Source organism: Periplaneta americana, chromosome 4 (assembly GCF_040183065.1).
Source record: "Periplaneta americana isolate PAMFEO1 chromosome 4, P.americana_PAMFEO1_priV1, whole genome shotgun sequence".
NCBI lineage: Eukaryota > Metazoa > Arthropoda > Insecta > Blattodea > Blattidae > Periplaneta > Periplaneta americana.
Window position 1 is genome coordinate 13,776,714 of NC_091120.1, and position 16,428 is coordinate 13,793,141.

Genomic DNA, 16,428 nt, shown 5'->3' on the forward strand with positions numbered 1-16,428 from the left:
GGGCGGCAATGAACCTTCGGGTTCCTTAAAAGCCATTTGTAAGTAAGTAAGTAAGTACTCTTTTTACATTTTCAATTAATTTTTAATCTAAAGTGTGATTTTAACAGCAAGCACGCACGCACACACACGGGGCTGTTTTTTTTTCAACCTCTGATTGTGCTAATAACAGCCAATCGAGTGGTAGGAGACGGGGATGCTCAGAGGGCGACTGGACATCTCCATTTTAACCTCTGTCACTTCCAACGTCACCATGCAGGTACATAAACATGGCTGCTACGATTGATTCTCCTGCCAAGTGCAAGTTCCATAGTGTAATTCAGTTTCTTCAAGCAGAAGGGAATAGAGCAGCAGAAATTCATCAAAGAATGAGCCAAGTGTATGGTGAAAACTTTTTTTTTAATTTATTGAGTACGCCCCAACAAGTATAACTCATATGTAGAGGCTATACAAGAACACATTCTTACGTTTAAAAAATCATGAAACTATAGTCTGTGGAAAACAAACAATATCACAAGAATTTAAGAAAGAAAAAAAGCAAAACAAGAACAAATAATAAGATAACATAAAGTTTTGGGCAGAAAGAAGAAAAAGTTTGAAACCATGAAATAAATAAATCAATTGAGAATTAAAAATAAATCATTAATTGATTAACTAGTGGACTTACTCATGTTATTGTGTAAGATTTGTGCGGCTTACAGCTGTTTCAGTGCTTCACGCACCATCATCAGAGCCTACTAGATCACGGCGTCATCTCGAACTTCTCTGCCTGTTATGTGGGTGTGTTTGATTGTTGAAAGGTGTTGAAGAGTGGAGTCAAATAGTGTGTGTGTACTGAAATTGATATGTGTGTTGAGAATTTGATCGTGGTGTGTTTTAGTGTGTTTGTATATTTCGTATTGTTCTAGTGTGTCGAGTTTTTGGTTCTTGGATTGTATATGTAGGATTTCCATGTCCATATTTATGTTACTGTATGTATGGTTAGCATTGGTTATGTGATCGGCGTATGTAGATGTAATGTGTCCTCTGGTTATTGCTTTAATGTGTTCTTTGTAGCGTGTTTGGAATGATCTGTAGAACTTACCGCAACTATTACATGTGAGTTTGTATACACCTGTGTGGTCGTATTTCTAAACAATTCTTAAAACACCGGCAATTTGGTAAAATTCTATATTCTAAAGGAAGTTGGTTAAAAGTTGTTATTAAGAAATGCTTAATTCCTTTTGTTCCATAAGTTACTGAGCTATGCTGAGAAAAAATATATTTTCTTTTTGTCTTGTTAAATAAGTATGTATATCTTTATTAAGCTGAAATATAATATGACTATGTATTAAATATGTATTCGATAGATATTAATCAGCACTGAAGCTTTAAGATGTGAAACTAGTAAACAGTTATACAATTACATATAGATTATGTCTGTTGACAAGGGCAAGTAACAAGTTTTTCTCTCTCTTTTTTTTTTCAATAAGGCATTTACACTTATCAACGGTTGCCACTTCATGTTCCATGGCATTACACCTTCTATAGCCTCTTGACAGTGAGAAGCACAATTCAGTCAGATGAGATACTTTCCATCAGATGGCAGATTTGTTGCAGAAGGTGAGTGAATAATATATATGGAAGTTTTCTTCCAGACTATATTTCAAGAAACCACATCAATTATAAGCTAAACAGTCCTATTAGCCTAATTTGAAATTTGTTGGTGTGTATAAAATGTATAGTAGCGTTAGAAATGGTTTCTTATGATACTCTTTCTTTGTCAGGGTCTCTTCAGACAGCTTACATACATTCGAGTTCCTACTTCATCCATGAATGCATATGCTGAAGTTTCTGGAATTCCAAATACTGACCCAGTCAATGTTTTCTCAAATTCTTTACTTCCTAGCTATACATTAATTATTGGCATCCACACAAGACATGAAATTATGATTTATTTTTTAACTCATATGCTCTTAAATTCCTTGCTATAAATTAATGAGCAGTTGTCTATTTCTACCAAGCAAGACAATAATGATCATGTAATAATTATTGAAATTATAGTAATTCACAATGCTTACCTTCCCGTCCTTCGTCATTTGTATATATTCCTGTATCACTCTCAGAGCTGCTTAAACTGCTACTGCTCATAATTTCACTGAAAAGGTAATTCAAACGATTATAGCAGTAGTAGTAACAGTAGAAGTAGTAATCATCATCATATCCCTCACGTATTAGACCCTACAGGATCTGTTACGGTCTCATGCCAGCGCTTTCGTGGTCTTCCCAATTATTATGAGACTTGAATGTAATATGGAGTTTAGAAGTAGTAATAATAACAATAATAATAATAATAATAATAATAATAATAATAATAATAATAATAATAATAATAATAATAATATTCAACTACTAATAAATAATTACATTTGTTGTTCTTGCTAAAATCGTTTGTCTCTAGCACGCTACACATCTTCCTCAAAAACTTTTCCTTAACAAGATATGGGGAAAGTTGCACAGAACAGTAAAACTTCATTTATACGTGTTTATCTTTGTTCTTGAATGTCAAAATACAAAAGATATACGAATGAAATTTATAAATGAAAGGTTCCTACAAATAAATAAATAGCTATAAAAACTGATGAATATTAACACAAAATTGCAAAAGCAATTAGGTTTATATTTTTTTTGACTAAAAAAATTAGAATGGAAAGAATAAATGAAATGGAATTGAATGAAAAAAACGAAAATAAATAAATATATTAATAAATAAAGAAATACGAAGGTGAACAAATACTGACTGTAACTACATGCTAGAATGAGTTGAGTCTTGCACAAACCTAAAAGCAAGTGCAAGATAAAACAAAAAAACAAAAAAAATGTTTATTAAATATGTAAATTGTAGAAATTGTACTTAAATAATACTATATCTTTGTGTAAAATATTATTATAAAGTGTGTAATGTAAGGGTTCAATTGATTACTTGTATGTACTTTGTCTGTGATCTATAATATAATCAATATCAATTATATACGTGTTTATGGTGGTCTGAAGAAAGAAAAACATAAGTGAAAAAAAAAAAACATAACTAAAATGGCATTTAATAATGTATCTCAAATAGCATTTTAATAATGTGTGATTATTTTACAAAAAGTTAGTTATTTTGGATTATTTATTTTCGTTTGCTCCTAAAGAATAACAATGCCTCAAATTGTGATACATGTTCCATAATTTCTTCTGTTACATCAAAATATTTTCAGTTTGGAAGGGTGTTAGGGTAGTTGTATTCAGTGCGGTCACAGCTTTGATGCCAGATGCTCACTGTTTAAAATATTGTTTCTTCTCTCTGCACGACAAGCTATGACGTGGGAATTAATTCACATACTTCCCTCCCCTCTATGAATGCATTCTCGCACTAGTACATAACTGGTTTACTGAAGTTGGCCAGGGCAAGCATGGGAAGCTTCAAATTTCCACGAATTTCAAAGTAGGCTGCATCTTAACAATGAACACGTGCTTATTTTCACTTTCTTTCATTTTCATGTTAAATCTAATTTCGAGCAAAATTTATTTAGAAAGTATTCTTATTGAATTTGGTATTCCCAAGAAACTAGTTCGATTAATTAAAATGTATCTCAGTGAAACATACAGCAGAGTTCGTATAGGTCAGTTTCTCTCAGATGCTTTTCCAATTCAAAGCAAGCTAAAGCAAGGAGATGCACTATCACCTTTACTTTTTAACTTCGCTCTAGAGTATGCCATTAGGAAAGTCCAGGATAACAGACAGGGTTTGGAATTGAACGGGTTACATCAGCTGCTTGTCTATGCGGATGACGTAAATATGTTACAAGAAAATCCACAAATGATTAGGGAAAACACGGGAATTTTACTTGAAGCAAGTAAAGAGATAGGTTTGGAAGTAAATCCCGAAAAGACAAAGTATATGATTATGTCTCGTGACGAGAATATTGTACGAAATGGAAATATAAAAATTGGAAATTTATCTTTTGAAGAGGTGGAGAAGTTCAAATATCTTGGAGCAACAGTAACAAATATAAATGATACTCGGGAGGAAATTAAATACATAATAAATATGGGAAATGCGTGTTATTATTCGGTTGAGAAGCTTCTATCATCCAGTCTGCTGTCAAAAAATCTGAGAGTTAGAATTTATAAAACAGTTATATTACCGGTTGTTCTTTATGGTTATGAGACTTGGACTCTCACTTTGAGAGAGAAACATAGGTTGAGAGTGTTTGAGAATAAGATGCTTAGGAAAATATTTGGGGCTAAGAGGGATGAAGTTACAGGAGAATGGAGAAAGTTACACAACACAGAACTGCACGCATTGTATTCTTCACCTGACATAATTAGGAACATTAAATCCAGATGTTTGAGATGGGCAGGGCATGTAGCACGTATGGGCGAATCCAGAAATGCATATAGAGTGTTAGTTGGGATGCCAGAGGGAGGACGACCTTTGGGGAGGCCGAGACGTAGATGGGAGGATAATATTAAAATGGATTTGAGGGAGGTGGGATATGATGATAGAGAGTGGAATGATCTTGCTCAGGATAGGGACCAATGGCGGGCTTACGTGAGGGCGGCAATGAACCTCCGGGTTCCTTAAAAGCCAGTAAGTATAAATGAGGTTTTGTATCTTCTAGGGTTTAAAATATGACAGTCTAAGTGTAAAAAACGAACAGACAAAAAACATTGAAATTATAGGAATTTTGACAGGACCTAGGAAAAAAAAATGAGTAAGTGTGAGGAATGCATGAAATGGATTCTTTACATTCCACTTTCTATTACTATTTATTGTTGCAGCCACCGAAATAGTAAATTTATTAATTCGACATCAAACAGCATCATTCATCCAATTGGATTACTTACTTACTTCCTGGCTTTTAAGGAGCCCGGAGGTTCAGTGCTGCCCTCATATAAGCCCGCCATTGATCCCTATCCTGAGCAAGATTGAATCCAGTCTCTACAATCATATCCCACCTCCCTCAAATCCATTTTAATATTATCTTCCCATCTACATCTCGGCTTCCCCAAAGGTCTTTTTCCCTCCGGCCTCCCAACTAACACTCTATATGCATTTCTGCATTCACCCATACATGCTACATGCTCTGCCCATCTCAAACGTCTGGATTTAATGTTCCTAATTATGTCAGGTGAAGAATACAATGCGTGCAGTTCTGCGTTGTGTAACTTTCTCCATTCTTCTGTAACTTCATCTCTCTTAGCCCCAAATATGTTCCTAAGCACCTTATTCTCAAACACCCTTAACCTATGTTCCTCTCTCAAAGTGAGAGTCTAAGTTTCACAACCATAAAGAACAACCGGTAATATAACTTTTTATAAATTCTAACTTTCAGATTTTTTGACAGCAGACTGGATGATAAAAGCTTCTCAACCCAATAATAACAGGCATTTCCCATATTTATTCTGTGTTTAATTTCCTCCTGAGTGTCATTTATATTTGTTACTGTTGCTCCCAGGTATTTGAATTGTTCCACCTCTTCTTGGATTAAATACAAATATTGATAAAAGTCCATTTCATCCACACTTTGAAATGTATGTGTACTTTCATCAAACTTTACCATGCTACACATTTAATCTCATACAGATATTAAAAATTTTATTTGTATAACTGAAGCACTAAATGATAATGTTGGAACTCACTGTAAACATTAGAATATAAGAGTATCATTTGAAAAGAAAAAGTTACACTGTTTACTTATTTAATGACAAAACATTGAACTACAGTCTTGTACACATGAAGACATCTTTTAGGACCTATTGCCTCATCCATCTTCTCCATCATCATCACTTTGTGAGAAAGTGACCAACTTTGCCAACCAGCATCACAACTGAATTAAACAGAAAAGACACATACCAATGAGCAGCTGTTGAGGAATCAAACTCCATCCGGCTTTCATCTGGGTTGCTCAGGCTCATTTTATGAATGGCAAGAATCCGGGAAGTCTTGGATCTGCTTCCTGGACCGCCTGCAGATGGCCTCTCACAATCAACACTCCTCTCCCTCATACTGCGCTTCCTCTTACCACACAGAAGATTATTGTACCTGAAAACAATCAAAGCTGACAATTAGGACAACCAGCTAAGCAACAAATGAAGAATGTCACCAAATATAAATTTATTCTTCTAAAGCTGTGGATCCCAAAGTGTGAGCCACATCTCCTGTAAAGAGATGAGGGAGGTCGCGAGACAATTTACAAATAGAAACAAAAAACGCCTTATTAATGTACATTTATGTTTTATTTAAGAACATAAACATAAACAAAGCTGAGGATAAAAATAAAAAAATGTTTCAGTAATTGTAAAGTAAAAAATAATAATGCCATAAATGTGCCTGTTTTTTAGAAAGTAGCTTCTCAAATCTGAACTCTATATTCAATACAAACATACTGATATCACTTTCCATTTCAAGGAGATTTCTTGCTTTTATTTTGATGGTGATCATTAAGGAGCGGATTCCTATGTAATTAAATATTTTTCTTGAGTGTGATAAAACACAATTAACAAAGTTAAAAATTCCGAATGTCAAGTTTCAAGTTTAAAACCCGAATTTTATTTCACATAAAAACATATTTTCACAAAAAATTTATGTAAATACATATTTTCAGGAAATCTATTATAAACACACAAATCTTGGAGTTTTTTACTTAAATACTTTTTTTTACAAGAACTTTTAAATATTTTAAAACTAAATCAATTATATCACTCAGAAATACGTTATCTTTTTAAGAATTCTTGGTTGCTTCGTGTTTCTATGGGCTGTGTGGTGTATCCGTGATCCATTTTTGTAATAGTATCGCCTCAAGTTCTTGGAAACAAGCACATTGCCGCTGCTTCACGTGTGCATTCACGGAAAAACAGTGGATATAAAAAAATGTGTAAAGTTGCTCAAGTATTGGAGGGTGTGCCTGTAGGTGAAATTGACGGTATAGGTGTTTGTGACATTCCTCTCTTTAAATATGCATGTCTAACGTCCTGTGATATGGAAAGATCGTTTTCACAGTATAAGTCATTGTTCAGAGATAATGGGCATGCATTTGTGATGGAGAATTTGGAAATGACCTTTGTTGTTCACTGCAATTATTCTCGGCCAACTACTAGCAACTGATACTCAAGTGTGATTGGTGAGTACCTAGTAACATTTTTTTTTAAAGCTAAGTAAGGTATTTTTGTCATATTTAAAAAAATAAAAAGATTAATTATGTTAATTATGTTTCAATTATTTTATGTGAATATAAACAATATGCAGTACTCGCCAGTATAAATTATGCTGTCTCGCCAACTGCTGAAGAATTACAGTACACAATGAGATTCATCCTCAAGTTGTCCATCACAAATGACTAACGATTATCGCAGAACACTGCCTTGTACTGAGAAAAAGAGCGCCCTGGCCTTTGAGAAACAACATGCACTCCTAGAGACACGTTTGTTACTGGAAACGAAACCAGAGGCAGCTGATGTTTATGAAATTATAATTGCTTTTTGAATCAGCATTATGGTAATTTCCAATGCATTCCTAAATGACACATCAATGTTTATGTGTGTTAGTTACAGTACAATTTTTTAGTGGCGACAGCTCTTATCGCTTGTGGTGAGAGAGCAGATTGCAGTTCCACAGGTCCACAGATAGGCAATTCCGAGAAACAGTTTCTAGCTGTCACGTCTAAGCAACTGCACTGAACATTCGAGTGACAATTAAACTGAAATGGGGCTTCTGTCGAAAATTATTTTTTTTAACTTAATTTTTATGTGTTTTATGTGAATATTTGAAAATATGTATTGACATTAAAAAATTCAAAATATATGTTTTCATGTGAAATAAAATTTAAAATATATGCTCAGGTAACCTTGTCTGATACTTAAAACATAATTACGAGTTTCTATTACACTGCAAATAAAATATTTATTTACCTAAGAATCCCAGCCCTAGTGATCATATACTAGAAACTTATTTTCCATAAATACGAATTTGCAAATGTTATAAAAAATTTAAGAGTTTCTTTCGGAAGCTCGAGGTATTCTTGCATTCTTTTGATCCAAAATTGGTGTATGCTCTCCGAAAAAAAAAATTATAGCTTCAATATTCCATCAGTAGGTTACTTACTTACAAATGGCTTTTAAGGAACCCGGAGGTTCATTGCCGCCCTCACATAAGCCCGCCATTGGTCCCTATCCTGAGCAAGATTAATCCAGTCTCTATCATCATATCCCACCTCCCTCAAATCCATTTTAATATTATCTTCCCATCTATGTCTCGGCCTCCCCAAAGTTCTTTTTCCCTCCGGTCTCCCAACTAACACTCTATATCCATTTCTGGATTCACCCATACGTGCTACATGCTCTGCCCATCTCAAACGTCTGGATTTAATGTTCCTAATTATGTCAGGTGAAGAATACAATGCGTGCAGTTCTGCGTTATGTAACTTTCTCCATTCTCCTGTAACTTCATCCCGATTCCATCGGTAGGTAACATATTTCAATGAGTTTTTCCTTGATATTTTTACCGAATTTCAGCCAGTTGAATGAAAGTGTCTAAGAACAATTTCAGTACCCATCTGTGACTCTCACTATTGTTTTTTGCGTTTATTCCAGAAAACAGCCAAAAAGCTGTTGTGCAAATTTAATTGCATGTCTGCAAAAATATTTATTGTATCATATGCTAAATTTTCTGTAAGTTCTTTAATACACTGGAATGAATCAAATTTTTTTTTGTCACGTGATATCGACCAGAAATGAAGTTGTCGATTTTATCTCTGCTGTTATTATGTTAACTTCTTGGTCTTACAAACTACTTTTCAAAGTGTTTAAGTGTTCAAATAATATATCAGCGAAGAAGGCCAGTCTAAGCCAAATAAAACTGGGAGATGGGTTTGTACATTCTATTTCTCGTCTTGCAGGTACCGGTAAATTAGAAGTTGAGTAGTATCCACTGGTTATCAGTAAAATTATCGTTATTTCCAATTTTACAGGAATTTGAATTTTTCTAATGGGAGTTAAGTAGCAGCATGGTGAAGGAGGGTCACAAATAAATGTCTCACCCAAAAGTGAGTCACATCTTCAAAATGTTTGGGAACCACTGTTCTAAAATTAACTGTATTAATAAAATTCATACATAAAAATCGAAATAATTTTGATTGTATTCTCATAGTTATGAAACAAAACGTATGAATTCTTTAAGATTGTTTGAACCAAAATGCAACACTGTTACAGTATTTAATCATAGTAGTAATTTAGGCCCAAGAATATATAACAAATTTATATTTAAGTATCCTAATCTTGTCAATTCTAATAGGTTTAGTATTAAATTTAAAAAGTTATGTATGGATTTTATAAAAATTGAAAAATTGTAAATTTAAATTTATATACTATAATTGCATAGTAGACATAAGACAAATTGTATTGTATACTTATTAATTTCAATTCAGGAATCCGCCCCTGAGCACGAGTTCTCCTCTTTCAGGGGTGAGCTAAAGTTTTTTCTGTATATATTATATGTTATGTTATAATTATTAGCAAAATAATAAATAAATAAATAAATAAATAAAGCAATAATAAATATACATATGAATCTTATCAGAATGCTCCTCACTTCATCAAACAATCTAACTCATACTTTTACTTTCACATCCGCAAAGCAATTCCATTACAAATATATATTAACAAAATGTTCCCTCTGACATGCAAAATTTCTTAGTCTATACATTAAATAAGCTGTATAACGTGATTAACCTCGTCTAACTCTTCCAACAGCACGTATAGTGTATGAAATATAGTTAGAGTGAAGCCTTTCCTGAAAATAACTGTGGTCAAACAACACAACACGTGTCTTTTGTAAGTTTGACATGAATGAACAGCAGGTATGTTTAATGTCATGTGAGTTCAATAACAGCGTGATCAAATTCTTCTAATAACAATCTGAAGTAAATATGTATTAAGTGAAACAAAGACTTCTTACATATTATCATACCTTCGTAAAACAATCATGGAGAAAAGATCTATTAAAATTTTACAGAAAACATTCAAATTCCAGAGTGCCATGTAAAATCCTTGAATAATCTCAAGGGAAAAATTGTTCCGGGGCCGGGTATCGATCCCGGGACCTCTGGTTGAACGTACCAGCGCTCTTACCAACTGAGTTACCCAGGAACTCCGCCCGACACCGTCTTAATTTTTCCCTTTATATCCACACAACTCGCGTGGGCTGACGAAACGCCAGAGACCCACATCGAGTGCACACAATCTCTGTGTGACTTGGAATTGTGGTTCTGTTGAGACAGTGTCGGGTGGAATTCCCGGGTAGCTCAGTTGGTAAGAGCGCTGGTACGTTCAAGCAGAGGTCCCGGGATCAATACCCAGCCAGAACAATTTTTCCCTTGAGATTATTCAAATCTGCTTTACAGGGAGCTTTACCTGAAAGACTAGATTAGCATAATATATACGTCACTGTGTAAGTTAACAGAAAACCACAATTCCAAGTCACACAGAGATTGTGTGCACTCGATGTGGGTCTCTGGCATTTCGTCAGCCCACGCGAGATGTGTGGATATAAAGGGAAAAGTTGAGGCGGTGTCGGGTGAAGTTCCCGGGTAGCTCAGTTGGTAAGAGTGCTGGTACGTTCAACCAGAGGTCCCGGGATCGATACCTGGCCCCGGAACAATTTTTCCCTTAAGATTATTCAAATCTGCTTTACAGGGAGCTTTACCTGAAAGACTAGATTTGCATGTAAAATCCTATTTGAAGTTAGTGGCAAAATTTCGAGGAATGGGTTCAGAATCCATTAATAAACAAAACGAAAATAAAACACATTCTAACTAAAGAAAAATTAGACAACATAAATGCCACATACAAGCTAATTTAAGAAAGCCAATTATACAAACAATAAATTACACTGTTCTGTTAGAAACATTTTTAGAAAAACAAGATGCTATATGTATCAAAGAAAAGGTACATCACTTCGGAAGCTGACTGAAATGAGTTAAGTTAAACGCAGTTGGTGTGAAGGTAAGTTAAACTGCAGTAGATGGTACACAGCTGTAATAGAGAGAGGGACTGTGGCAACATCAAGAAGAAACAGCGCATTACTAGAATTTCTCTACATTGAAATGATCATCTCCTGCTAAGAGTTATTGATTACTCTGTTAATCTGGACCTTGCTCACAACGTAAAACATGAAATTGAATCTACATTATATCATCAATCACAAATTAGGTCTTAATATACTTGAGTTCGACCTCAATTAGTAGGTCCTTCAAAATTCTTACTTTTCATCTGGTTTGCAGAAGAGAAATGGTGTAATAATGGCAGGAAAATGAGTGTACCTCGAAGTCATGCCCACTTTTCTACTCCCCTTCACACAAATATTGAAAGTGCAGTTAACACTTATTTCAAAACGTTTCTAAGCAACTTTACTCATTATCTTAAAGAGATCCCTTAAGAAATATGATTAGAAAAGATTGATAAAGTACTTAAATTTTATAAAAATAATTGGAACAGTACAGCAGCACCGACTACACTCGCCACCAGTCACCAGCCGTACCAAGTCATGTCAAACAAAAGACAATTGAAATATTGATAGTAAAATGCATGACTACAATATTTAAAATTCACTACACTATAGTTCGACAACTTCAAGTGAAACCCTGTAAAACACGCCAACTTCTGGAATCTCTCTCTTTCTTTCTTCTCTCTCCCTCGCTCCTCATCATTCAGTCACCAATCACCACGTAAATATCTGAGAGGGTGTGTGTGGGCATCGCGACCAATAGAAGAACCACTCTCCAGTATTATCACAATAACGGATTCTTCATTTTTGCCTCGACTGTCGGCAAGGAAGGTTCCATTATGCTAGCATTGCAGGCAACTAGTCAACCTTTTAATTCTTTTGTTAGCAGGTTTGACAAACTGTGAGTGGACCTGCAAGTATAATAGCATAGTGTTCTCTACCTTCCCCCCCCCCCCCGTGCTTTCTCACTTGCTCCTCCCAAAGACAGCCAGCGCTCACGTAGTAAATCGGTCAGGGTTTCAGTTCGATTTGTCAATCTATAGTTAAGCGCAAGATTTACGGGAAATTTTTTTTAATGCACTACAAGAAAATGCACATTTTCCGAAGATATCATAGCACATTATCATAGCAAAACGAAGGAGAAATATCATGTGCTCCAGAGAAAATCGTTGAAATCGACTAATTTGAGAAACGAAAATATTATATCAAAGGGATAATGGACGTAATATTCACTTGTGTCATTTTTGCGCAAAGCACTTGTCACTAATATATTCTCACCAAATCCTACTTAACCTCTCCAATGATAGTGGGCCTACATGTCAGTAATATATCTCCTTATCAAACCCTATATAACCTTAACACTAACAGTGCGTCTAATTGACACTAATATATCTCCTCACCAAACTCTACCTAACCCCTTGTCACAAACAGTGGCGCTATCTCTCAGTAATATTAAGAATGACAGAGTGAGAGAGGAAAAAAAAAAAAAAAAACAAAAACAAATTTCTGCTGGCAACAATGCCACAGGTAAATGTCATGCCCATATATGAAATACTGATAGTAAAATGCATGACTACAATCTTTAAGAATTCACTAAACTAGCTAAGTGCAACCCTAGATCATATATGTAACAGATAACTCCTCGCTACGTTAAAATCGGCAGCACTTTGAAGAGAACAACCACCAGGATCGCCACCTATCCATCGTAAACGAACACGAGATGGCAGCACAGTCGCTAATGCAATTCAAATGGGAATTATGACGTGACTCCTTATGTAACAACTAGATGGCAGCATAGTAAACCTGACAAAAGTTGTTAACCTCAAAGCCTATAAGCCCGACATATCTGTTACATATATGATCTAGGGTGCAACATATATGTTGGCAACATCGTGTACTTAGTTACAATTGGCTCTCATCCTAACAGCACTGCTATTGAAAGCTGCTATACCGAATTCTCAACTTTAGTAAAAGAATTCCTGTCCCTGTCATAATTCCTACTATCAAACAGCACTTCTAGACTTATGAACATTTGGTGAATAATAATTTAAGCAATCTGAATAAACAAGAGCAATCAGATCGACACAATGGATGAAAATAAAACTATTGAAGATAAAGTAAAATATAACAAAGCAAAGACAATTTTCAGAAAAAAAAAAATCTTCAAGTCAAAATAACTAGTTGAAAACAATTTGTTGGCAGTCCATCACTGTGGAGTAGTGGTCAGCACGTCTGATTGCGAAAGTAGAAGGCCCAGGTTCGAATCCTAGTTGGAATAAGTTGCCTGGTTGAGGTTTTTCCCAGTGCTTTCCTTCAACCCATTTTAAGAGTAAATGCTGGCTTCCTTCAACCCATTTTAAGAGCAAATGCTGGCTAACTTTCGGCCTCAAACCTCAGGCTAATTTCTCCGTCATTATCACCTTCATCTTCATCCATCCTGCATATTTCCATACTCATGTCATCCTACCATACGGGGCTAACAGAATCCAGTCTAATGAGCACCCCAACCTCAGAACAAGATTCTTCATCATAATCTCCAAGTCAGAAGTGCAAATGGCATATATGTCAATATACTGGTGTTAAGAAGAAAAAAATTTGTTTCTTTAAATTCACATAATCCTCTCTCAACTGTACGAAAAAGATTCAGAACCATAGAAGGTAAGCAATATGAAGTTATCACACACCTTAAAGACAACACTGGAATAATAATCACACGAAATTCTAAAAAGGCAGAACTTCTAAATGCATACTATACCCAAAGATTGACTAGATTCATCATGGCCTAAATATACAAACAAAGAAGAACAATATTTTACAAATAATTCTTATGGGCTTATTTTTCACTAACATACAGTTCTTTCACCAACGAAAAAATAATCTTAGAAATATCAAAACTATACAATTGTATTAAAGTAGAAGACAAAATCCATAATAGTATACTAACAAATGTCTCTGAAAAATCTTGCATTAAATACTTCATCCCTTCAATAATTGGAAAACAGATTTAATCAAATGTAATATGCTAAGATTTCTACACTCTTCTCTTAATGCAAGAACAGTTAAACTTCTGTAAATAATCACTTATCTTCAGCCACGAAAATTACTAGTGTACACCTGAAGGTTCTGTACTAAAGCCCAAATCTATTTAATATAAAGTTACATAATTTATGTGATGTTCTTTTACCAGACATAAAAATAACTAGGCCTATTCATGCAGATAATGTTACTATAAGGGCTACTGAGAAAGATAAACTCTTGCCATTCAGCTAATAGAGTGTCACTGACAAATGTTTTATATTGAAAGACTTAATAAATAATTTCCATGGATGGAAACAGTATTATTACCATATTGGAATTATTATTCTGTTATAAAACTTAGTATCATACTTCAGACTCCTAGATAATTAAATACATCAACTACAGTTACATTAAAAATATTACCAATAAATAAATGAAAAATGATGCACGAAGAAACACACTTACTTGTTTTCGCAATTGGGGGAATGTTTTATAGCACGTTTCTTCTTGCCACTGGTCAGTGGCAGAACAGGTACTGTTGCATGTGAAGTGGAAGGATTGCCTATTCCTACTGGATCCACTGCCATTCGTTTACATTTTCTTTTCCTATAGTATTCAATACACATAGTAAATTACTCTTAGAAAAGTTAGCATAAAAAAGTCAACATTTACTAAGAAACTAAGAAAACAAATAATTTAAGCGAGTTTAGCATATGAAAGAATTATCTTATTTAAGATCAGAAGATTTTATATTTAGGTTACATTTCGGATGAAGCGTAATTCTCTATATACGTAAGTTTATTGGCGTTTTATATGTTCTTAGATGCTTAATATTGTTGGTCTTATTTTAACAATCTTGAAAGTAACTTCAAAACCTCCACATCAGTGTTAGACTCTGATTTATATTTTCTTGATTTGGGTATTACAGACGCATCCAATCACATGAGCTTCAAGCTCTACAGTGCAGTATCACAAGCCTGCAAAGACACATTTCTGCGAAATACCTGGTGCATTTAGCCTTAAGTTCTCTCAATCAGCATCAGAGTTCTTTTAAAAGCCGTAAGTTTATGATGAGCCAGGTCCTTAGCTGGGCTCGAAACCACGATAGTTGGGTCCTTAGGTAGGCACAATAACTATAACACCAACAAGGACAACTATTCATTCAATACCAACAACTATTTTACAAATTAATTCAATCCGGAACTAGAGTTGCCAGGTGTAGATGGGTTACCAAAAATCCCAGGATAAATCGCAATATAGCGAACGCCAGTAGGGGAAGTTATCCCCACTCACATGAAATGTGCATTCGACACAACACTCGCCTATCACGTAGCATGTCTGGTCAGCTAGTAGGGGAAAAGTGGAATGGGTCATGGCAGAGCTTCTACATTCGCTATATTGCGATTTGCTCAAATATAGTATTTATAAATGGTGGATAGTATGTTGGCTTCCAGATATGGAGGTCCTGGATTCGATTCCTGGGCTCGGTTGTTGGGGAATTTTACTTGAAGAAGAAAAATTTCCTGGGTGTCTAGAGTCTGGAAATTTGTATTAATGCAAGTGTGACTGCGAATGTGTCAGGTTATTAATTAACCAATCTTCAAAATATAAAATAGGCCTACAACGTATCAGGACTGTCATTGGGAATAAACCTGACCACAAGTTTCAACGTCATATTGTTGACATGTAAACGCCATCAGCTAGCAAAACCAGGAAGCACTAATATATGCTAGAGAGTTTAAAAAAAAAAAAAAAAAAACTGCGCATGAATACAGGCATAATAACTATTGTTCGATTATGTGTAGTATGTGTGAAGACATGAAAAGTGTTTGAAATCAAAATGAGTGATTCTTCTCCAGGAGAAACAAATATAACATATATAAATCTGGTTTTTTCAGGCATAACTCCCTGTAAAGCTTTACAAGGAGCTATACCTGTGAAAAAGCCACATTTGTATAATATGCGTTACTGTTTCAATAACAGAAAACTACAAATTTTAAGTCACACAATAAGTGTGCACTCAATGTTAGGCTTTGATGGTCTGTCAACCCACTGGAGGTATGTGGATATATATAAATTGTATTATTTTACGACGCTGTATCAACATCTAGGTTATTTAGCGTCTGAATGATATGAAGGTGATAATGCTGGTGAAATGAGTCCGGGGTCCAGCACCGAAAGTTACGCAGCATTTGCTCGTATTGGGTTGAGGAAAAACCCCGGAAAAAACCTCCAGGTAACTTACCCCGACCGGGATTCGAACCCGGGCCACCTGGTTTCGCAGCCAGACGCGCTGTCCGTTACTCCACAGGTGTGGGCAGGTATGTGGATATGAGGAGAATTATTCAAATAGAACACATGTTTAATAATTTATATGAACATGACCA

General features: G+C 34.9%; 1 protein-coding gene across 3 annotated transcripts in view; it reads right to left on the reverse strand.

Moving 5' to 3' along the window:
• Positions 1 to 16,428, reverse strand: part of LOC138697521 (G patch domain-containing protein 2) — a 43,038-nt gene that overhangs the window by 16,275 nt on the left and 10,335 nt on the right. For 2 of the 3 annotated variants that reach the window (XM_069822828.1, XM_069822829.1), the window contains exons 5-7: positions 14,507 to 14,647; positions 5,879 to 6,067; positions 2,058 to 2,134 (exon numbers count right to left, since the gene is read on the reverse strand). In XM_069822828.1, the coding sequence (XP_069678929.1) occupies positions 2,058 to 2,134; positions 5,879 to 6,067; positions 14,507 to 14,647 (407 nt within the window). The remainder of the gene's footprint in view (positions 1 to 2,057; positions 2,135 to 5,878; positions 6,068 to 14,506; positions 14,648 to 16,428) is intronic. The other variant, XM_069822830.1, reaches the window with a different exon arrangement.